Here is a 23,616-nt window from a genome sequence, read left to right on the forward strand (position 1 = left end):
TTACTTTGCAGCTTGCTTCTTCTCTTCCTCTTGACAATTTAACACAGACATTCTTATAATTCAGTAAATACAGATCTAACTCTACCTTTTTTTCTTATGTATTCATGCACACATATGCACACATAGAGAGATATACGTTTTACGTTTGCATAAATGGGATCCAAGGGATTGAAACTGGGCCCTCGGCAGTGAAAGCGCAGAGTCCTAACCACTAGACCGCCAGGGAATTCCCTCCAATTCTTCTTTAATCCCACAAATATCTGGAGAAATGTGGCACTCTCCTACCTCTATTCTATACCTTGCCTCCTTGTGTAGGATGTGTTTTTATTAACGTGTGTATCCATAACCAAACAGTAAATTTATAACCCCATTAGTCCTGTGCCTTCTCCAGACTAGGAGCTCAACCAACGTCTGCTGAGTGAATGAAAGCTATATTATTATTCTTCCTGGTTTACACTGGGTTAAGAGGCTCAGAGCATTAGGTATCTTGCTCAAGAACCCACAACTAAAATTCAGTGGAACCAAATGTAAAATAGATGGCTAGTGGGAAGCAGCCACATAGCACAGGGAGATCAGCTAGGTGCTTTGTGACCACCTAGAGGGTTGGGATACGGAGGGTGGGAGGGAGACGCAAGACGGAGGAGATATGGGGATACATGTATATGTATAGCTGATTCACTTTGTTATGGAGCAGAAACTAACACACCACTGTAAAGCAATTATACTCAATAAAGATGTTAAAAAAAAAAATTCAGTGGAGCAGCATCTCAGACTCAGATCCCTGTCATTGTAAAGTCTGTATGTCGTTCCCTACACTGTCTTCTTGTGCCTGGGTCATCCTGATCTGTGTGAACAATTTAAAATCCAAGCCATGCAAACTTTAAAAATATATACTTGATATATTCTAGTTACAAATTCTTTGTTGGATGAATGTTTTACAAATATCTTTTCCCAGTCTGTGCCTTCCTTTTCATTTTCATAGCTGTCTTTTGAAGAGCGAAAGTTTTTCATTTTGATGAAGTCCTTTTTATTGATTTTTTTTTTCTTTTTGTACTCCATGCTTTCGGTGTTGTATTTAGCAAACCTTTGCCAAACCTAAGGTCACTATGATTTTCTCCTGTTTTCTTTTATAAGTTTTAAGTCTTAGTTTTCAGACTTATGTCTATGATCCATCTGGAGTTAATTTTTGTATTGATATATGGTGTGAGGAAAGGACTGAAGTATTTGGATTTTTTTTTTTTAATGGTTATCCGATTGCTCTAGCACCATTTGTTAAAATAGATTATCTTTCTTCCATTGAATTTCCTGGTACCTTTTTGGAAAATCAACTGACCGTATATGTGTGGGTCTATTTCTGGGCTCTCTAATCTGTTCTATTGATTGATATATCTACCTTTTCACCAATACCACACTGTTTTGACTATTGTAGCCTTATAAGTCTTGATCTTGTAATGTAAATAGTGGAAATGTGTTCTGTTTCAAAGTCATTTTGGATAGTCTAGATCCTTTACCTTTCCATATAAATTTTAGAATCACCTTACTAGCTTTTACAAAAAAGCTGCTGGAAATTTAATCAGAACTGCATCAAATCTGTAAGTCAATTTGGGAAGAACTGGCACCTTAACAAAATTGAGTCTCAGACCCATGACCATGGTGTAGCTCTCCATTATTTAAGTCTTCTTTATGTCTTTCAGGAATGTCTTAGTTTTCAGCGTACATGACTTTCATGTCTTTTGTCAAATTTATCCCTAAGTACTTCATATTTTTGATACTATTCTATATGGTATTGTTTTTAAATTTCTGATTGTTAACTGCTAGTGTACAGAAATACAATTGAATTTTGTATATTGACTCTGATTCCTTTAGCCTTGCTAAACTCACTTATTCATTCAGTAAAAAGACAAACAACCCAATTAAAAGATGGGCAAAAAATTTAAGGAGAAGCAGCGTATTGGCATAGCCTCAAAGTAGCTCCCCCCAACTTTTATTTATTACAAAGGGAAAAACAGTAACTTCACAGTGGAGAAAAATGATAGACACCACCACCATCCTGCAACTCTGTCTATTCTTATTTCAATACAAAAAGGTTTTTATAATGGGCAAAAGATTTAAATAAACACTTTACCAGAAAGAATATACAGATGTCAAATAAGTATCTGAAAAGACAATCAACATCATTAGTTATTGGGGAAATGCAAATTTAAAAACCAATAAGATATCACCACACACTCATTAGAACGGCTAAAATCTAAAAGTCTATCATATCAAGTGTTGACAAGGATGTGAAGCAACTGGAACTCTCTGATGGTGGGAATGTAAAATGGCACAACCATTTTGGAAAACAATTTGGCAATTTTTTAAAAAGTTAAACATACATACAACCCAGACATTCGTTGCTAGATACTCACCCAAGAGAAATGAAAGCATATGTTCATACAAAGACTTGTACACAACTGTTCATAGCATTTTTCAGGGAGAAGGGTAATAGTCAGAAACTGGAAAGAATCCAAATGTCCATCAGCAGGTTAATGATAAACAAATTGTGGACTATCCATACATAAATTTCAAATTAACGATTCTTGGTGAAAAAAGGGAGACAAAAAAAGAGTACATCCTGTATGATTCTATTTATATAAAATTCTAGAAAATGCAACTAATCTATAGTAGAAGAAAGCAGATCAGTAATTGCCTAAGTACAGAGGTTTGGGAGGAAGTAAGACTGGATTGCAAAAGGGCATGAGGAAACGTTTGGGGTTGATGGATATGTTCTTGATGTGGTGATGTTTTCATGAGTGTATATATGTATGTCAAACCTCATCAGATTGTGTATTTTAAATATGTGCAGTTTAATATTTATTAATTATATCTCATCAAGCTATCGACATATGTATACTTGGGCTCCAGGAACCCGTAGGAACAGTGTGGTCAGCTTATGTATCATAAGATATTAAATCAGATCCAAACTAGGTGTGGGGTAGGGCAGATTTCACCAGTTGTGGAGAGGCAGGTAACAAGACAGTTTTGATCCCCCTATGGGTTTCCCAGAGATAGATTCCACGTCTGGAAACAGCATCCCCAGAACGTATAAGACAAGTGGTTTCAACGTTGCTGGGAGAGGTGCTAAGAGCTGAAGGAAGCAGGCAGAATCCTGTAGTTTACCTCCTGGGGGAGGGTTTCCCTCCACCCTTGGCAAAGGGTTTTGCTGCTGTGGCAAGTGGGAAATCTTATTTTTAACTCACTCTTGAGTTTCACAGTGGAAGGTAACTCGCTTGAGTCTTTCTCCACAGGGTGCCTACAAACCACAAATTCCTGACTCCTACTCTGGTTGATTCTAATAAGAAGTAGGCTGATCCCTTAATCCCTGTTTAAAGGGCCGCTGTTTATTGAAGACATAAACTCAGGGCAAAGGATCATAAATCACTCTTTAGCTGGGTCCAGAGCAGGAGGTGGGTACAGGACAGAATGGGCACAGAGAAGTAAAGCTTAGGAAGCTTGTCTGTTTTCCTTGTAGGTACACTCTTGTGAGCCCCTCCCCACCCCCACCCCAGGCTGGGAACCTCCAGATCCAGCCTCCGCTCTTCTCCACTCTGCTCTGAGCCTGCAAGGAGGGGAGGGGGCAGTACCTGACCCATCACCCTTAGCCCTCCTGCCTCCAGCTGGGTTTGGCCAGGGGGAGGCACTAGTAGGAAATGAGAGGAGGGGAAAGACAGAGACTGCGGTCTCCCGGTGACTGGTTTTCTACCTTAGGTCACAATTCTTGTCAGGTGCCTCCTCTCCCATGACTAGAGCAAAGAACCCAAAACTAGGTGACAGCTAACCCTATCCCAGAGAAACCCAAGGAGAGCCACTCCTAAGGCCTCCCCTAAAAACACAGTCTAAGAGAAGGCGAAACCAGGGTTCTTGCTATGCAAATGTAGCCTCAATGCAATTCCCCTCCATCACGATGCCACCCTTAAATCCTTCTTCTACAGAAATTCTGGCCCCGACACTCCCTCCCCGCATTCCCTTTGTCCAAACCTATTCACAGAACCTCCCACAGGACCCAACTCTCTCCGCTCCTCGCTAGTGGAGGCCCCTCGTTGTCTCACCTACTGCTGGAGTCTCCGCATTGGTTCCCTCCCTTCCCTCTCGCCCCCATAATCCCGTCCACACAATGCCAGCTGGCAAAGCCTTCAGTAGCTCCCTAGTGCCTACCGAGGCCCACCCCCTCTTCCACTTCCCTATTGAATGTGCAAATTTTTATCAAAAGCTCTTAGTTTTTTTTTTAAAAAGTAACGGCTTTCTTTGAGTTTCAAAAGCATTTATTTTTAAAACACCAAAATTGGCATTGAACGGAAAAGTTTTAACTTTCTTCAGCATCTCCGCTAAGGATCACACTTCCCTCCGCCTGTCGGTACCCTGGCTGACGACTGAGCAGGACGGGAGGGGTGTCCCAGAGCCGGGGATAAATATAAAGTGTCTGAATACGTTCTGGCCAGATCCAGATGATGAGAGGTTTGGAAAGGTGTCGAGAAGTTTCCACTGACCCGACCCAGCCCAGCGCTCCCTAGTCTGCGAACATTACAAAAGGGATGGGCAGGGATTCGAGGCAGGGGGAGGATAAGGGAGGAAGCAGAGGGAGCTGGGCGGGAGTCGCTACCCATGGCGGCCAGGTCTGCAACAAGATGACCCAACCTGCGCAAGCCGGGCCTCGAGGCAGCGCATCTTGGGATTCCGGCCGCCGAGCCGGTCCAACGCGCGCTCTCTCGTCCCCGGCCCGAAAGGAGTAAATAGGCCAGTCCCAAGCGGGCCCGGATTCCCTGCGGGCGGTCCGACTCCCCGCCAGCTTGACCCCCGCCCACCAAGCCGGGATCTCGCAGCGGCCCCGACACTGGGAGAGCGCTGGTCGCGGGGAAGACTCGGGCGCCGGCAGGGCGGGGTGAGCGGTGCGCGGGGCGTCGGGGGAGACGAGGGCGAGGGCAGGTCAGGACCGCCCCAAGCCCCGCCCCAGGCCCGCCCCCGCCAGGGGAGGCGGGGTCCGGTGACGGACAGGCCTCCGGACCGGTCACGGCGCGCCTCACCGTCCCTAGGGCCCAGCCGGGTAGGGCGAGTCAAGGGGCTCTGGAGAGGGCGGGGGCGGACGGGGAAGCCTCTGGGCGGGGGCGGGGCCTCAGGAGAGTAGCAGTGCTCTCAGCCAATGGGAGGCGGGAGCCGTCCCGTTAGCGCCGGATCCCAGTGGGTAGGGCGGGGCGGGCGGCGCAGTGGGGATCCCGGGGCTGCCGAGGGCCCCTGACTCGGCTCCGCTGGGCGACATGGACCGGATGACTAGCTCCATGAAGCAAGTACCCAACCCCCTGCCAAAGGTGCTGAGCCGACGTGGGGTCGGCGCGGGGATGGAGGCGGCGGAGCGGGAGAGCTTCGAGCGGACTCAGGTGAGGACCGGGGGACCCCGGGTCGCGCATGGCTGGGGCATCCCGAGAGAAGCCGTGTCCTGGAGCGGACTTGAAGGGAGTAGGGATCTTGCAGACCCAGGAAAGGACAGAGCAAGGGGGCCGCGAGAGAGGGCATCTGGTGCGCAGGTCAGGGCGGTCAGGGAAGGTCGGGGACCCCGGGGACACCCGGCTGGCCTGGGGAAGAGGGCAGGGCGGCTCCGAGGAGCTGACAGGATCCGTGCGGCGCCTTCTGAGGGGAGCCCACCCCGGCGGGGCAAGGTACGGGTCACAGGGGCGGTGAGAGGGGAAGGAACCCGAGAAGGAGCCGAATGGAAGGCTTGCCCCTAGGCTGGGGAAGCTCACTTGGGGGGCTACTGAGGGTCGCAAGTGTGGCGGCCGAGAGTGGGGCGCTGGGTCGGGGATGTGAAGGGTGGGGAGCCCTTTCCTCCCCTCTCGACCGCTTCAGGGTTGCGCTGACATTCCCCCCACCCCTAGCACCCCCTTCCTTGTGCCTCTTGCTTGGCTCACACCACCCCCAGCTGTCGGTCTCCGAGGGCCCGGCTGAAGGGGTCTGAGCGGTGAGAAGGAATGTGGGAAATGTGATGTGTGGCCGAGTTTGGAAGATGACTGGGGGCTGGAGGAGGGGGCCGGTCCGGGGGCAGGAATTGAGGCTTTTGGACCAGTGGCCCCATGCTGGTCAAGTTGAGCTGCCCTGGGGTGCCCAGAACCCTGAATTGGGGTTTTGGTTTCATCCCCCAAGATGTGCCTGACAACTAATAGGCAGACTGCCCCATTTGTCCAGCCTGAGCAGGGCTGGGGGCCAAAATTCCTCGCTGGCATCAACAAAAAGCCACAATCCATTTTTACCTCAGAGTTTTAATGCGTTGTGTATTGACTGGACTGAATAAAGCTGACATGTTTATGGTGTTCATTGGCTCGTTTGTATGCAAAATCCATTTCCAAGGGCACAGCACCTCTTTTAATCCCAGGGCCAAAGCTGTATGGGCACATTTTTTCTTCACTCTTGCTCTCAGAGTGGAACCTTCGAAGATCCAGTGGGACCTCCACTGCCAGAGGCTGGTTCTCCTGCTGTGTTCTGCTCCCCCCCACCCCCAAATACAGTACCGTGTGAGGGAAGGGCTTTGGGGTTGTAGATACAGATGGTGAGGTCCTGACTTGAGTGTTCTATGTGGAGAATCTTGCAAAGAATGAAGCTTTTCATCCCAGGGGACTTCCTCCTCTTCTTTTTCCAGGCCCTTCGCAGGTGTGTCTGGGTGATGTAAAGTAGGGAGTGTCCCCTTCCTAGGTCATCATCCTACCCCAGGTGGGATGGGAGAGACGGCTGTTCACTTCTGTCTCTCAGGGCCCAGCGGGGTTTAAGGTTTATTCTCTGACTTTGTGGATTAGACCCCAGAAAAGAAGGAAGCTACCTGTCTGCTGTGGGCATTATGGCCTCAACTAGCTGCCTGGGCACATGAGGCTTCTTGCTCCAGGAAACAGTGTGAATCTTTTTTTTTTAACGGCAAAGGAAAATAAATGGTAATTCATTCCTTCTAGAGTCTCAAATAAGTAAAAACTGGAGCAATAGAGAAATACACGTAAGACTTTGACCCATTATAGTGATAGAAATTAGGTTTATGCAAGTTTCTCTAGCTATCCAGGGACAGCCCAATAAGGAGAGTCTAGGTCAGTGTTTGCCAGTATTTTACATTCTATGGAACACTGATAATTGGCCAGATTTGACCTAGTGGCTTTGTGTGTGTGCGTGTGCACGTGCATGTGTGTGTGCATGTGCGCGCGTGCTTGTGTGTGTCTGTGTGTGTAGTGTGGAGGGGAGGTAGAATGAATCAGGAAAAGAGAGTTTCTCTATTGTTGAAACTATTAGGGGTGTAGGAGAGTGAAGAAAAGGAAAGAGGATAATCCTAAAGCCTCACCTTAGGCTGCAAAAATGTATTTTGTTTAATGAGTACCTATGAAATGTATTATGAGATATAAACATGAGTTGGAAAAAAAATTTTTAATGAGTTAAGAGACCATGAGAATTAGCGGCGGTAGAATAATTGTAACTAATTATTGTGTTTGGCACTATTCTAAGTACTTTATTGTATTTCCTTCTTTAATCTCAGTAAGGTCCTGTGAGGTGGTATCGATAAGGACCTATGAGGTGGGTATCAGCCACATTTTACCTGGATGAAATTGAGGCACAGAGAAGTTAAGTAACTTGCCCAAGGTCACACAGCTGGAATTGATCCCAGCCTTTAACTACTACCTTGTGTGGCCTTAACTACTACCTTGTGTGGCCTCTGAGTACTGGACAGAGCACTGGCATGGGAGCTAGAAGAGGTTGGAGTTTGATTGCCAGGCACGTGGGTGGGTGGTGTGGCCCCAGGCAAGTTGTCTAACCTTTCTTTTTAATTAATTAATTAATTTATTTATTTATTTATTTTTTGGCTGCATCGGGTCTTAGTTGCAGCACATGGGATCTTCGTTGCGGCGTGCGGGCTTCTCTCTAGTTGTGGCGCGTGGGCTCCAGAGCGCGTGGGCTCTGTAGTTTGCGGCACTCAGGCTTAGTTGCCCCGCAGCATGTGGGATCTTAGTTCCCCGACCAGGGATCGAACCCACGTCACCTGCATTGGAAGGTGGATTCTTTACCACTGGACCACCAGGGAAGTCCCTGTCTAACCTTTCTAAGCCTCAGTTTCCTTGTTGTAAAATAAGGATACTACTTACGTCACAGGTTGATTGCGGGGAATTCAATTAAATAATATGCGTGAAGGCATTTTGTAAACTGAGGAGCACTGTTGCAGTGATGATTGATGTACTCTGAGGGGGAGAGGGGACCTGAAAAAAAGCCCTAGGGTAAGTACTGGGGCGGGCTGTGATTAACTCTTCAGTAAAAGGACAGAAGTGTTACTAGTTAATGCAATAATTACTAAGAGTGTGTGCTTAAAGTACAGGCTATGGGGGTGGGAAGGGGGTGGCAAGGGGGTGGGAGCCCTCTGAGGTCTGAACCCCACCCTTCAGCCTGAGCTAGCACTTGCTGGGTGGAGAGGAGGGACAGGGGCATTCCAGGAATGGGGAATGGTCTGGAGATGGGTGTGGATGAGACTTATTGGCTGAGTGGAGACAGGAGCAGAATTGGTCCCTTCCACCTCTGAACGCCTCGCACCTGCTACCTGTCCTGTCCCCATTTCTCTGTGGACCTCAGTAAACTGTGAGCTTCCTGAGGGCGGGACTGTGTCTTGTTGCTCTTGCCTCTGTCCTCACATGCCTGAGGCTCATGTGAGTGGTGAAGTGGCTGTAGTCAAGGGTACAGAGTGACTGGTTGGTCCCACAGGGAGGCCTGGCCTGGATGGGGAACTCAGCTCTGGGCTGCAGGGAACATCTGTAATTACTTGATGTTCTTTCCTAATGGCCCCAAGTTCCCTCCTGGTCCTGCCTTGTCTCTACAGTCTCAGTCGGGAGCCCTGCCCCAGGCCTATCAGGGGACTCTGATTTCTCTGCTTTCCTTCCGGTCAGGCCCGTTCCCCAGCTGCCTGTGCCCTCAGACCCGCCTTGTTTCCCCACCACTGCCAGCCTCTTCCGGGAAGCCTTCCCTCCTCGACTCTCCTGGGATCATCCTCACACTTCACGTGGCCAGTGTCCCTGCCAGAGTGGGGACTCCTGCCCTGCCTGCCTCAGTCCCCATCTGCAACCAGACCCCTGGTGTGTCTCCCACCCAGCCCATCACAAGCAACCTTCAGGCTCTAGGGAAATAAAAAGTAGTTCCCGCCCTCAAAAAAGCTGCAGTAATAATGATACGTTGCCTGGAGTACTTTACAGTTTATAGAGCAGGTTTTAGCGATCCTTGGGGTTGCACTGTGGTTGGGTGTTATCACCCTCATTTTATGGATGAGAGCTTGGTAACTTGCCCAGGGCCGCTGGTCGGTGAGTGAAAGGGTCAGGATTCAAACCCAGGACTCCGGGTTCCAGGTCTCAGGCCCACCACACTGTCCTCAGGTCGGGCAAGAGGGCAATTCTGGAATGAATCGGGACGGTTGCCACTCACACACAAAATACCCTGTCTGTATTTACTTAGCTGGAAAATGGTTTTCTCTATGGTTTACTTGTTTTTTCAACATCCATTTAGTGAGTACATACCATGAAGGGAACTCAGAGGTGAGTGATGTAAAGAGAGTGGCCCCAGAGGAGCTCCTGAGTCAGCAGGGAGGTGGACTGGCCACTCTGCAAGGAGGACAGAGGACCCGTCGCACCGGCATCCCTGGAGCCATTAGCAAGGCAGGACCTGCTGCATCAGAGCCTGCATTTCAATCAGACACGGAAGTTTGAGCAGCTCTGCTCTGCGGCAGGTGAATGTTGGGATCAGAGGAGAGGATGGGGATCTGGAAACACAGGGGAAGGAACAAACCCTTAGTCACAATCTCTTGGATGGAACCCATGATGGAGTAAAGGACCTAACCAATCATACACTGGAAAGAGCCAGGAACAGAAACAAATATTTATGCAGGGCTTGCTGGGTCCTAGGAACATGCTAGGGGATTTATAGCCTTTAACCTATTTCATAGCTCAGGCTCAGAGAGGCCAAGTGACTTTTCCAAGGCCACATAGCAAGTAGACAGACAAACCAGGGCTTCAAAATCAGATGACAAGTCCTCTTCTCCACGTTTAAGTCAGGGGGTGTTTCTGCCATCTCGTTCATGATCTTCAGAAGATGTTCAACCTTCAATTAACCAGCTGAAAAAGTTTAGGGTTGGGCTAGAGGGATCAGTGGGTCTCAACCCTGGCTACACAGGAATGGTTTCTAACATAAAAGGTGCTGTACCCCTCCTGTCCCCTGCTTGCTCCCTTAGTTGGTATTGAAAACTAGAAAGGATGCCGAGAGCTTTCTTTGGGTCTGTGATTTTGTCCTCTTCTGGTTTCCTCCCACTGATACTAATGAGAAAAGCCTGCACTTATCACACTTACTCTTGTGCAAGTGTAAGGGCCTTGCACAAATCTCCCCTTTCAAGTCTTACAACAAACTTACAGGTTATAAACCCTATTTTACAGATGAGGCAATTGAGGCTGAGAGGGGTTAATAACCAGCTCAAGGTTCTGAAGTGAGTAAGTGACAGCTGGGACTCAAACCCAGGAAAACTGGCCCCGACTGCCATCCCTGTGGCACTGCCTGGCGCCCTCCAGCTCTCGTCCTCCTTCCTCCCCTAACACTTGGGGTCCCCAAGGCTCTGTCCTCACCCCACTTCTCTTTTTCCTCCTGTCCACTTCCTCTGCCCTCACTTCCATCGGATGGTTTCTGTTCTCACCTCAGTGACGCCGACTCTCTGACTTCCTGGCCTGTGTGACCACTTCCCATTGGATGTCTGCCCCCTGATAAACCACACATGCCCCAGACTCTACTTGGGCCTCCCCAGCCTGTGAACGCCTGTGTCTGGTCCCCATCAGGCCCATCATCTCCCGGGCATCAGCTCTGAGCCCTCCCCGCCTCTTGCCCTCACAGCCACGCTCTGTTCTGTGATGTTTCTCTTGTCCTTCCCTCCTTTGCTTCTCACTGTCACTGCCCTTGTTTCCTCCTTTGCCTGCATCGTTGTAATCCCATCCTCCCTGCCTCCCAAAGCACCTGATGCCAGATGGATTGTCTCTAAAGCCCAGCACTGCCCGTATAACTCCCTTTTTCCAGGAACCTTTGCTGGCTGCCCAGAGACCCCACATGATGTGTCACCATCAGGGTCCCTAGTCCCTGTCGTTTGCAGACCTTCACTTACAGGGCCTCCCGCCACCAGGCAGCCCCTGCCGTCTGGTTCAGGTGAGCAGGGTCCCTTAGCTACTGTATGTCCCTCCCATTCATCCACACGCACATCTTGGCTTCCCTTCCAGACTGGAAGGTCTTGAGGGCAGGGTCTGGGTTTCAGTGCCCAGTGGGCCCTTGCATGAGGCAGGCACTGGGGCCTGTTTGCCAAACATGTGAACATACAACAGTCGAAGGATCTACAGCAGCCTGGGAGCCGCAGGCAGACCTCCACTTGCAGAGTGCTTTTTCTTTGCACATTTTGGAGATTCTCCCTCTGTCTCCTTTGATTTCCCCAATGAGCATATCTCACTAAGTGCCTGCCCTGTGTGCCAGGCCTGGGCACCCAGGGTACCATGGAAGTACATGGCCCTCTAGGTTGGAGACTTCACTTAGGAAAGAGCCTGCAGGGGCTGGAAACAGAATTAGGGCTCAAGGTTGACGGTTTGAATTTCCGTCAAGTTCAGAACACTTGATAAACATTCCCAAACTGTGGTCTTAGACTTCCCAGGGCTTCATTCCGCTTCAGGTCAGATCTTTCTGAGCTAGAAGAGGTTACAGGGTAGGGAGAGAAACTGGCCTAGTGTCCCGGGCATCTGGACGTGGCTGATGGCAGTGGCCTGCGTGCAGGTGCTGGAGTTTGCAGCAGGGCATAAGGGAGGTTAGGATGAGTGCAGAGACAGGAAATCTGTCTCTGGCTCTGCCCCTGCATCTCTCATTTCAAAATGAGGAGGCTGGAAAAGATTTCTGAGTGTCCTTCCAGCTCTCAAATGTTTCAGCTTATAAAACTCCTGTAAGCAGCCTTTGCCATTAGAATAAGGACACACATTTCTTCTGAGCTCTCAACTGTTCTCTTGAAAGGGGTTTCCAGTTGCCCCCTGTATGTGGAATGGGGCCCAGGTACCAGTGACGTGGGGCTCATGAAAGGATGCTAGTGCACCTTGGGAAGGGATAGGGTGTGTCCGTGTGGTCCAGGAGAGCAGATTTCCAGCCCCACTTGGGCACTGAAAGCGTTCCTTGCTTGTGAGGCACTGATGAGGCCCGTTTTATGCTCCCCATGCATGGGCCCACTTATTCCACTACCTCGGGACAAAGTATGGGAGTGACCTGGGCGGGGCGTAGGGCACAGCTTGGTGCAGTGGTGCCACAGGCCAGCGGCCAGTGCTTCTCCTGCATCCAGAAGGGTTGATGTCCTGGAGAGATGCCCACCTAGGAGAGGGAAGTAGTCAGCCCCACCTCCTGGCAGGGTGGGGACTGCTTCCTGTTTTCCTGCCTGGGCAGGCAGGGAGGAGCCCTGTCCCAGGCTGTGGGCAGTACAGTCTGACACTGCGGGGAGAGAGCTGGGGATTGAAGGTTCCTCTGGCTTAGCCCGCGGGAAAGAGAGAAGGGATCTTCTTGGATCTGAAAGGTGGCTGCTGCCACCTCTGCTCTTAGTTTTGGGACACAGCTCAGGAAGCTGGTTGGGCTGTTCAGGAAGCCAGTGTGGCCAGTTGCTTCTGATTTAACAACAGCTACCACCATGTGCAGTTTTTAAAGTACGTTTACACATAACCTCTTTTCAGCCACAGAACAACCGTGCAGGAGGTAATTTTGGTCAGTTCTCAAGTGTGGACACTTGAGGCCCAGAGAGCTCTGTGACTTGCCCAAGAGCGCTCAGGACGTGGCCTGAGGAGCTGAGGCTTGAACCTGGTGGGTCCGATCTCAAATTGTACGCTTTCCTTTCCATACTTCCCTTTAAAACTGAAGCCTGGCCTGGGGCTGGTAACTTAGAAAAGGTACAGAGATTTCTTTTTTTTTCCCCCTAGGTCTTTTCCAAATTGACTTATTTGGACATTTGAAATTCCTCCCAGAAGATTTTTTGCAACACACGTAACTATCGAAGGACCTTTATCCAGAATATGTAAAAAAAACTTAAAAGAAAAAAAAAAGGACAACCTAATAGAAAAACAGGCAGGAGGTACTTCACAAAAGAGGATAAGCAAATGGCCAGTAACCATATGAAAAAGTGTGCAACTTCGTTATAAATCAGGGAAGTGAAAATTAAAATTACAGTGAGATACAGGATGGCTGAAATAAAAAAAATTGACAGTGCCAAGTGTTGGCAAGCATGTGAAGCAGTGAAAGCACTCATGCACTGCTGAGGGGGGGCGTACACTGGTGCAACTGCATTGGAAAACAGCCTGGTATTATCCCAAAATTGAAGATAAGCACACTTAATAACCCAGCAAGTCCACAGCAAGCTATATACCCAACAGAAATGCATGCACATGCACCAAAAGGTATTTAGAAGACTATTCATAATCATGTCTTGTAATAACCCCAAACTGGAAACAGTCCAAAAGCCCATCAGCAGTAGATGGACAAATAAATTGTGATCTAGTCTCTCATTGGGATACTATACAGCAGTGAAGATGAACAAACTGTAGTTTCCCTCAACAACACGGGTGACTCTTGCAAACATAACGCTGAGGGGAATAAAGGCAGACCCCAAAGGACAACTCTGAAGGCTTCCATTTATATTAAGTTCAAAAAACAGGCAAAACAAAACTGGGATTTAGGGGTGCTTGCTTAGATGATAAAACTGAAAAGAAAAAAAAGGGAGTGATTATTATAAAAGTCCAGATAAAGGTCATCCCTGGTGCAGGAGAGGTTAGTGATGGTAGGATGTTCAGAACAGGGGAGCTTCTGAGGTCCTGCCATCCATCTGTTTATTGGCCTGGGTGGTGGTTTATGATAATTCATTAAGCTGTCCATTTTTGCTTCATGCAGTTTTCTCTATTTATATATTTCAGAATGCAGAGGATTATAAAAAGGTTCCTCCCAGTGAGTAGGAGAATGTCTTAAGGAGACTAAGTAAGAACCTGCCATTTAGATATCCACCCACCCTTTGAGGTCTCTCTCAAACACAGCCTCCCCCGTGAAAGCACTTCTGATGCTGCCCTAGAACTGGGAAATGTTTGATTTATGAATCACGCATATACAAGCAGCACACCCTGAGCCCTGCTGTAACACGTAGCCGGGAAGTTGACACCTATCATTAGCCCACACTTAGCATGGTGCCCTTGGCTCCCGTTCATGTGTGTCTTGTGTCTACCTTCCTTCGTGGCAGACAGGCCCTCATTTCTTTTTTTTAAAAAATTATTTAATTATTTATTTTTGGCTGCGTTGGATCTTCGTTGCTGCGCACGGGCTTTCTCTAGTTGCGGCGACTGGGGGCTACTCTTCATTGCGGTGGCTTCTCTTGTTGTGGAGCATGGGCTCTAGAGTGCAGGCTCAGTAGTTGTGGCTCACGGGCTTAGTTGCTCCGCAGCATGTGGGATCTTCCCGGACCAGGGCTCGAACCCATGTCCCCTGCATTGGCAGGCGGATTCTTAACCGCTGCGCCACCAGGGAAGTCCCGGGCCCTCGTTTCTCACTCATCTTTTGGTGAGTTGCCCCAGTGTCTAGCAGAGGGCTTTACACCAGCGAAAGCTCAGGATGTCTGTTAAATACGAAATAAATTAGGTGGTGAGAAGTTCTCAAAGGAGAGAATGAGAGAAGAAAGGGTGCCTCTAGGCTCAAAAGAAGCACATTTGAATAAACCAAAGACCCGGGTGATAAGCTTCTGAAACACAGAACAGGCTTGGCTCCTGTTCCAAAGATTTAGATCAAGCCAGGCATGATGAGCCACTGTGAGAATCTGGGAGCTTGGAGAATGTCACCTGGGAACATGGCAGAAACGCTGACCTTCTAACAGTGGTTCTTTGAGGTCTCCGTCTGGCTGTGTGGTCCCTGGGGCCAGACCATGGTGACAGTTCTTAGGCTAGACAGTTACTGTATGTGTTATTATGTCTTACTAGGCTGTCACATGTCCCCTCTCCCATACTGGCCTGGAAGCAGATACCTTCTCTGTTCGGTTTTCCTTGGATCTGGCTTAACTGTTGCTATATTCTTCCTTCCCATTTCCCATAATCCTTCAGAGACAGGCATGAGCTCTGTGGTTTCCTCTCCTAGCAAGATCCAGATCAGCTTCCCTTGGAGTCACAGGTCATCCCAGGGCTCCACCTCTCTGGGCTTGGCACATGGTAGAAATTCAAAAAATACATATGTTGAGTGCCTTTTCTTTGTCAGCTCAAGTTCTTGGCTCAGTGTCTGGCCCCGAGCGACTCTTTTTTTTTTTTTTTTTTTTATAAATTTATTTATTTATTATTTATTTTTCGCTGCGTTGGGTCTTCGTTTCTGTGCGAGGGCTTTCTCTAGTTGCGACGAGCAGGGGCCACTCTTAATCGTGGTGCGCAGGCCTCTCACTGTCACAGCCTCTCTTGTTGCGGAGCACAGGCTCCAGACGCGCAGGCTCAGTAGTTGTGGCTCACGGGCCCAGCCGCTCCGCGGCATGTGGGATCTTCCCAGACCAGGGCTCGAACCCGTGTCCCCTGCATTGGCAGGCAGATTCTCAACCACTGTGCCACCAAGGAAGCCCCCAAGCGACTCTTGATAAGGGTTCGTGGAATGAAGGATAAAATATTTTGGGTGAAGGACTGAATGGGCATCAACCATTTTGGGTCCCAGTTCTAAAATGTGAACCCTGATTTGCGAACCCTGAATCTGGGGTCACATGAGCACAATTGGAGCCACCAAGAGGGACCCTGAAGACACCGTCTCTCTGATGTAACCGTGGGTCGTCCTTGGGGACTTCCTATTGAATGTCAACTCCCTGACTCATGCTCGACAGTGACTTGCGATCTCCTGCTTCCCTTGAGACCCTTATTCCAGGATGGGATCTCCCTGTACAGCCAAGGCCTTGTTACTGCTGATAAGAAAAATCCGACTCAAAAAAGAAAAAAAGAAAAAAAAAAGAAAGAAAAACCCAACCACGTAAACTTGGTCTCCATCTCCTGCCACAGACTTGCTCATTCTCCTTTGTTCACGGTTTCAGAGAATCTCAGTTTATAAACCATCTCGGGCCGTTCCACCTGAAATTCTGCCAGTCATCCTAGGAGACCCCTCTGTTCTGCACCCCTGCAGCTAGTCACGGAGGCCTGTTGTTCCTGCCTCCTTGATTGCACGCCGTGTCGCCCCAACTTCTCCACCACCGCCTCCGCCTTCACCTTACTTCAGGCCTTCATCTCAAGCCCGAGCTATTTATTGCATGGCCCACCCAGCCCTCCTGCCCTCCAGTCTCGACCCTCATGAGATCTACCCTCTCCTTGGCCGTCAGAGTTTGGTTTTAAGAGGTCCAACTGTTTGTATCACTCCAGGTTTTAACAACCTCTGTTTGTTATGCGTTACTCTAAGCTGAAACCCAAGCTCGTTGTCACGCACACAGCCCAGCTTGGCCAGCCTTAATGTTAACACCCGCAGCCCTACCAAGCACCTTAGCGCTTTCCCAGCACAGCCCACGGCTGCTTCATTCCTGGGTTTTTCCAGGTGGCAGCATTCTCGTCTGCCTAGAACGCCTCTCCCACTTCATCCACCTGCCAAACTCTTTTCATCCGTTAAGTCCCACCCTCGATGGCCCCTCCTCTGGGAAGTCTCCCTCCAGCCCTACCCAGGCAGATTTACTGACTGCTATTTCTGTGTGTTCTGTGCTACCGTGTTTATCTGGGTGTCTGTCCCACACTGGACCGTGAGCTTCCTTTTAGCTTAGCCTGCTCGGTAGGCCTCCCCACCCTGAGCAAAGGGCTCAGTGCCCAGTAGGACCTCAGGAGATGTTTGTCAAATGAACTAATGATGCATCTTAAGGACCTAATTGTATTTGATTGTTGCTGTAACGGAAAAGGGAATGGGCCCAGTTCCCACCCCAAGGCAGGTGCTTAACACCGAGGTGAACGCATCTGATCTGTGTCACATTGGACTGAAACGAAAGTTTTGGCAACACTGGTGGGTTCAAGGTGAGTGTTTTAGGAGTGGAGAATTCAGTGGGAGGGACAGATTTACAGAGGTGACTTCCGTGTGCAGGCACGGTACACCTAGAGCCAGCGGACTAGGAGCCTGATTTATGTTCTGTTGGTGGACTGATAGGTGTTGTTTCTGCAGCTCAGAAATGTGAAGTGAAATGCGGTAGGTAGAATAACGTCCCCACCATCAACATATCCACCTGTGACTATGTTCTGTTACCTGGCGAAAGGGACTCTGCAGATGTAATGAAGGACCTCAAGATACGGAGAGGAGCCTGGAGTATCCAGGTGGGCCCAGTCTAATCACACATGCCCTTAAAAGCAGAGAATCTTCTCTGGCTGCCAAGCAGAAGAGAGACATGGCAGAAGGGGAAGTCAGAGGGATTCCAAGTGAGAGAAGGATTCAATGTGCCATTGCTGGCTCTGAGATGGAGGGGCCGACGTGCAGGGACCCAAGGGAAGCCTCCAAAAGCTCAGAGTGGCCCCTGGCCGACAGCCAGCAAGGACACGGGGACCTCGGGTCTCGAATAGCAAGGAATTGAATTCTACCAACAACTGGAGTGAGCTTCAAAGCAAATTTTCCCCAGAGCTTCCAGCAAGGAATGCAGCCTGCGGACACCTTGATTTTAGCCCAGTGAGACCTTGTTGGACTTCTGACCTATGGAACTGTGAGATGGTGAATGGGTGTTGTTTTAAGCTGCTAAGTTTGTGATAATTTGTTACAGCAGTGATAAAAGCTAATACAGGGTGGTAACAGGTAACACACGCTCCAGGGCAAGAAGCCCAGTGGAGCCCAGGCCTCGCTGCACAGACAGGCCACACTTTTAAACCTAGAGGAACACTTGTTATTTCATCCATGCTTGTTGTGGCTATAGATAAAACATTGGGTTTCCACGCTTGGCACTTATTCACAGGTGCTTTATCCTGGAAAAAACAATTCAGCAGCCTGTTCAAAACATTCTTTCCTGCGGGGCCATGGAGTTCTCTGGTGCGATTCCAAGTTTGAGGATCATAGATGTAAGTTACTTAGTCTTAAAAAATTTTTTTTTTGATCAAGTGCTGTGCTGTCTATTAAAAAAAAAAAAAGGCAGGTGGGAAATCCCACTGTTACTATAGGATCCTGATGGTGTCTTTGCTTGAGGGAACTGACTTAAAGGCAGGAAGCACAGGTGGGAATAAATGAAGGGCTTCCCTCAGGGTGGGCCTGCTGTGTCCTGAGACTTACTCAGGTTCGCTGGTGGTCTGGAATGTTCCCGTATCCTTGGGCTTAGCTGCAGAGCAGCCAGGAGGTCCTGGAGCTCTGGATTAAGAATTGGGAAGCCTGGCCTCTCCTGGCTGTGGTTCTCTCTGTTCTGCCATGTTCCCTACCCTCTATAGGTCTGTGAAGTGAGGGGGTTGGATGAGATTGCCCCAAAGGCTTAGAAAATTGGGATTCCTTGCAAGTGTAGTTACTGAAGCAACAGCCATGTCAGAATTGGCTGCCTTCTAACAACATCTGGCCATTGTTACCCCAGCTTTTGGTTCTCAGCTTCAGACACTGAATTCTGTTTGGCTTTTCTCTCTGTGTGAGACCTTTCCTCCTGGATAACCCTGGCTGCACTTAGTTTCTATGGGTAACTTCTTCTGCGTTGGTCAGATGGGCCTGTCCCCCCACCAAAAGAACTGGCCTCCCAAAGTCACTCAGAAAACACCCAGTGAGAAGCCCTTTGCAATTGGTCACTTCTGCCCAGGCACCATCTTCTGTCTTCTGCTTAGAACTGCCAGATGCATCTGCCCAGGCTGAGCACTGCACAACTTTGGAAGTGTCTTTTGATTTTCACCTTCCCAGTGGTAGCCCATCAGGCCTAACTTTGTAGCATAAATTTTTTTTCCAGAAAAACTCTTTGACACTGAATCAGAGGCCACATGGAGTGTCTGTCATGATGCCATTGCAGTGAACTTGAGGACCGACCTATCAAATCTATTCGATTTAGAGAATGTTAGAGCCAGACAGGATGTGCGAGATTCAAGCTAGCAGCTACAGATGTGTTTCTTTAAATTTTACAAATAAACCTGAAACCTGTGGCCAGGGCATAAACACTGATTTTCCACAGTCTCCACCACTCCCTGTTGTCTTCTGCCAGCCTGCTTCATGCTCTGACCTTACCTCCCTGGTTCCTGTTGTTATATAGATATGACCTCTGATTCAATCCAGTTTCCTAAAGGGAAATGAAGATTAGAAAAGAAAAATAGGGTCCATACTGCAAGTCAGTGCCCAAATTTGAGGCAGACCCAGTTGTGTCTGGGTCTGGGTTGTGCCCCAAGACTCTGTAGACGTGATGAGCATGGGCTTTAGATCCAGACAGTTTACCTGCCTGGGGTCCCAGGCAGCCCACTTTACAGAGATGCTGGTGGGCATAGGTTAATCTGGATCAATGAAGTAGAGATTTGTTGAAAGAGCATCTACAGTAATAAAAATACCTACCTCATAGGGTTGTTGAAAGGATCAAATGGCATAATACATAAAAGATGCTCAATGCATTGCCTTCCACGTGGTGAGCACTCGGAAATATCAGCTCTTATAATTATTCTCTTACTTGTACTTAGTAACATCTGAGTTTGGGGGTTAGTGCACTATTTGGCACAGAGTGTAGGCACGTGGCTGTTGGATAAGTAAATGGATGGGTCTTGGTCTGGTTTGTCTGCTCCCTGATGAGGCCCGGGTTGAGGTTCATCTAGACAAGAACCTACACAGGGAAGACCCCGGGTTTTCAGGGGTGCCGTTTCAGAGGGTGGTGTGCAGAACCACAGGAGGAATTACCCGGAGATCTCAGGAGGTGTTTTCCTGGACCATGACCTGAACACATTGGCCTGCCTTTGCACAGGATCTCAGGTGAACCGCCTGCTTGGAGGAATCTGCATTTCTGGTTCTAAGGCCTCAGGAAAGACATTGAGGCACAAAGCTGGCTCAGAGGTGACAGTTAAGGTGACAGAGGGCATGCAGTGAGAATTGCCCAGTCTGGAAAGACAGAGGCTGAAGCAAGGATGCAGACAGGAGAGAACACAGGCCCCCAGGGCAGGGCATGGGTCGAGGCTCTACCCATGACTAGTTGTGTGATTTTATTTTCCTTAAAGATATACACGTACAGGAGGTAAGAGTCAGTTCCACAGGCTTGTTACCAAAAACCAGCAGTCTCCTGGCCCAGTTCTTTCTTCCTCCCCAACTATTTCCTGCTTAAACTGCTTTCATTATAGCCATTAGTATGAACCTGCCATTACATAAGAGAAAGATCTCGCTTTCATTAATATAGGTGCCTTCCATCCCCTGACAATCACTTTCCCTTCATTATCCCCCCAGAGTTTTAACTCTGTATTCAGTGTCAACTTTATCATGACCCTGTACATGCTAGGGACAGCTGAGCCCCTCCTATATATATATATTTTTTATTAATTAATTTATTTTTATTTTTGGCTACATTGGGTCTTTGTTGCTGCGCACAGGCTTTCTCTAGTTGTGGCGAGCGGGGGCTTCGTTGCGGTGTGCGGGCTTCTCATTGCAGTGGCTTCTCTTTGTTGCAGAGCACGGGCTCTAAGCATGCGGGCTTCAGTAGCTGTGGCACGCGGGCTCAGTAGCTGTGGCACACGGGCTTAGTTGCTCCACAGCATGTGGGATCTTCCCGGACCATGGCTCAAACCCATGTCCCATGTGCTGGCAGGCGGATTCTTAACCACTGCGCCACCCGGGAAGCTCCCCCTCCTATATTTTGATATACATTCCTGCATGCATTTTTGTTATTCCTGGAGTAATGCATTGTCTTTGTTTGCTTGGGTTCATCACTGATTTATCTAGGACCGTCCCTCCAGTGTGTAAATCACCACCTACTTAATACAGTACGTATTGTCAGTTTCATCATCCTAGGGTCAAGTGAGAATGCGGATGGGCAGGGGCTTGGGAAGGAGTCAGGAATCATGATGATGACCTAGACTGGGGATAATGGCTGCAGTCCGGAACTTTCTTCGCAAACCTCCAAACTTGACAGTAATTATAGGGCAAATGAAAGGATACCTCCCTGTGAAAACAGTGGGGACTAAGGCACATCCAACCCAAGAGGCAAAATAGGCTACACGTGTTTCCAGGTCCATGAGGAGTTTGGATCAAGTCATAGATGATGTAGCTGGGACTTATGAAGGAAAGTCTGAGCGATTAAGCGTGTCCTTATGTCGTTGAGAACAACCTGCATCTCTCCCAGACCCCTGCTCCAGGAACAGCTGAGCCTAGGAGTTTTGAAAATTTATTTTCATTTATTCTGAGTGCCAGTTGAGTATATTTAGAATGTGTTTTGTCATGGAAAACGGGGAATAAAAACCAAGTGATAGGAGAGAGTCTTAAATGTCAGGGGAATTAGGCCTCAGAGTGAGGGGGCAGGCCTGGGTAATGACTGGCTGTGAGACCCCCTAAAGCTCTGTTTCCTCATTTGCAAGTTACTTTACATAATAGAACAGGCCTGCAGTCTGTTATCCCCACAAAATCCCAGAGGCTCTGGAAACCTAAAGTTCTTTTCAAAGTTTGGTACCCAACCTGTTCTTGTCTGGGCCTATTTATAGTCTGTTATTTGCCCATCTTAGAATGGATGGTCATATGATACACTGCAAAGATGTTACTGTGTTTAATTAGAAGGTGTTACCTAGACCCCCAAATTCCCAAACACACCTGGCCCCCAAGAGTTTGGGATAAGGGATTGTGCCCTGGAGTGCCCACTCCATCGTGTTGTTGGAAGGATCTGAATACGATACCTTAGATAGAAAAGATGAAGCACTATGCCAGGCAAATAGTAGGTGCTCAATAAGTAAATGTTAGCTGTTATCCTTATTATTCATTGGTTTTAGAATCACACTTGTAGAACTAGGAATAATTATATTAACATCCAAGTCCAACTTCCTATATTCAGTCAAGGTCATGATGAATTATTTTAAACTAGAAAGACTTGAAGTAGCAGCTTGGTGTGTAATAGCATGATCCAAAGACAGAACTGAGTTCAAATCCTGTCTCTGTTACTTACCACCTCTGTGACCTTGGGCAAATGCCTTAACTTCTTTGCCTCAGTTTTCCCATCTATCTAGTGGGGGTAGTAATACCTCTTGAATGGGTTTGCCCTGAGGATACAGAGAAAGTCAGAGAGGGCAGTGTATTGACATGAATGACGATGTAGACTGACCTGGGCACATCACCTATGTGGCTTTCTTGCCAAAAGTGCATAACCTCAATTTAATCATGAGAAAACATCAGACAAACCCAAATTGAGGGATGTTCTACAAAATAACTGACCAGTCCTCTTCAAACATGTCAAGGTCATGAAAGACCAGGAATGACTAAGGATATGTGACAATTAATACAAGCTGGGATCCTGGATTGGATCCTGAAATAGAAAGAGGACACCGAGGGGTGGGAGAGAGGGATAAAATAGGAGTTTGGGATTAACATATACACTACTATATATAAAATAGATAATCAACAAGGACCTACTGTATAGCACAGGGAACTATGCTCAATATTCTTTTATATATATATATAAATTTATTTATTTATTTTTGGCTGTGTTGGGTCTTCGTTACTGTGCACGGGCTTTCTCTAGTTGTGGCGAGCCGGGGCTACTCTTCGTTGCGGTGCGCAGGCTTCTCATTGTGGTGGCCTCTCGTTGCGGAGCACGGGCTCTAGGCACACGGACTTCAGTAGTTGTGGCTCACGGGCTCTAGAGCACAGGCTCAGTAGTTGTGACGCACGGGCTTAGTTGCTCCACAGCATGTGGGATCTTCCTGGACCAGGGCTTGAACCCATGTCCCCTGCATTGGCAGGCGGATTCTTAACCACTGCACCACCAGGGAAGTCCCAATATACTCAATGTTCTGTAATAACCTATAATGGAAAATAATCTGAAAAAGAATATATATGTGCATATATATATATAAAATAACTGAATCACTTTGCTGTACACCTGAAAGTAACACAACATTGTAAATCAACTATACTTCAATTAAAAAAAAAAGAGGATATTAATGGAAAAACTGGAGAAATCCAAATTAATTTTGTAATATAGTTAATAATATTGTACCAAAGTGAATTTCTTCATTTTGATGATTTTTCCTTAGGTTATATAAGATGTTAGTTAATATAAGGGGAAGCCAGGCAAAGATGTACAGGAACTTTGTACTATTTTTGCAATTCTTCTGAAAGTCTAAAATTATCTCAAACTAAAATGTTAAAAAAAAAAAAAAAAAAGAATGGCATGTTGCTTGGCAAACGTCAGGACTAAGTAAATGTGCATTCCTCTACTCCCTTGGGTCATCGTGGAGACCCCGGAGACCCCATGCGCAGAGGGACAGTACAGTGGTGTCTGAGGAGGGAAAGTGTGGAAAGTCTAGGTTGCATTGGAGGAGGGAGCAGATCTGGTGCCTTTTCCAGAGAGGAGCCGCTTTGAGTGCCCCAGGTCTTGAAGGGAGAAATGGCGTAAGACCTTTGTCTGCAGTCTGGCAGATGTACTTCTATTGGCCTCCTTCTGCTGCAGAC

General features: G+C 48.0%; 1 protein-coding gene across 1 annotated transcript in view; it reads left to right on the top strand.

Annotated features, from left to right (window-relative positions):
- The first annotated feature begins 5,229 nt into the window (after window positions 1-5,229).
- HIP1 (huntingtin interacting protein 1) overlaps window positions 5,230-23,616 on the top strand; it is a 151,266-nt gene continuing 132,879 nt past the window's right edge. The window contains exon 1 of the mRNA XM_007186558.2: window positions 5,230-5,411. Coding sequence (XP_007186620.2) covers window positions 5,292-5,411 — 120 coding nt within the window. The 5' untranslated portion in view covers window positions 5,230-5,291. The remainder of the gene's footprint in view (window positions 5,412-23,616) is intronic.

The sequence above is a fragment of the Balaenoptera acutorostrata genome, chromosome 15 (assembly GCF_949987535.1).
Source record: "Balaenoptera acutorostrata chromosome 15, mBalAcu1.1, whole genome shotgun sequence".
Classification (NCBI taxonomy): domain Eukaryota; kingdom Metazoa; phylum Chordata; class Mammalia; order Artiodactyla; family Balaenopteridae; genus Balaenoptera; species Balaenoptera acutorostrata.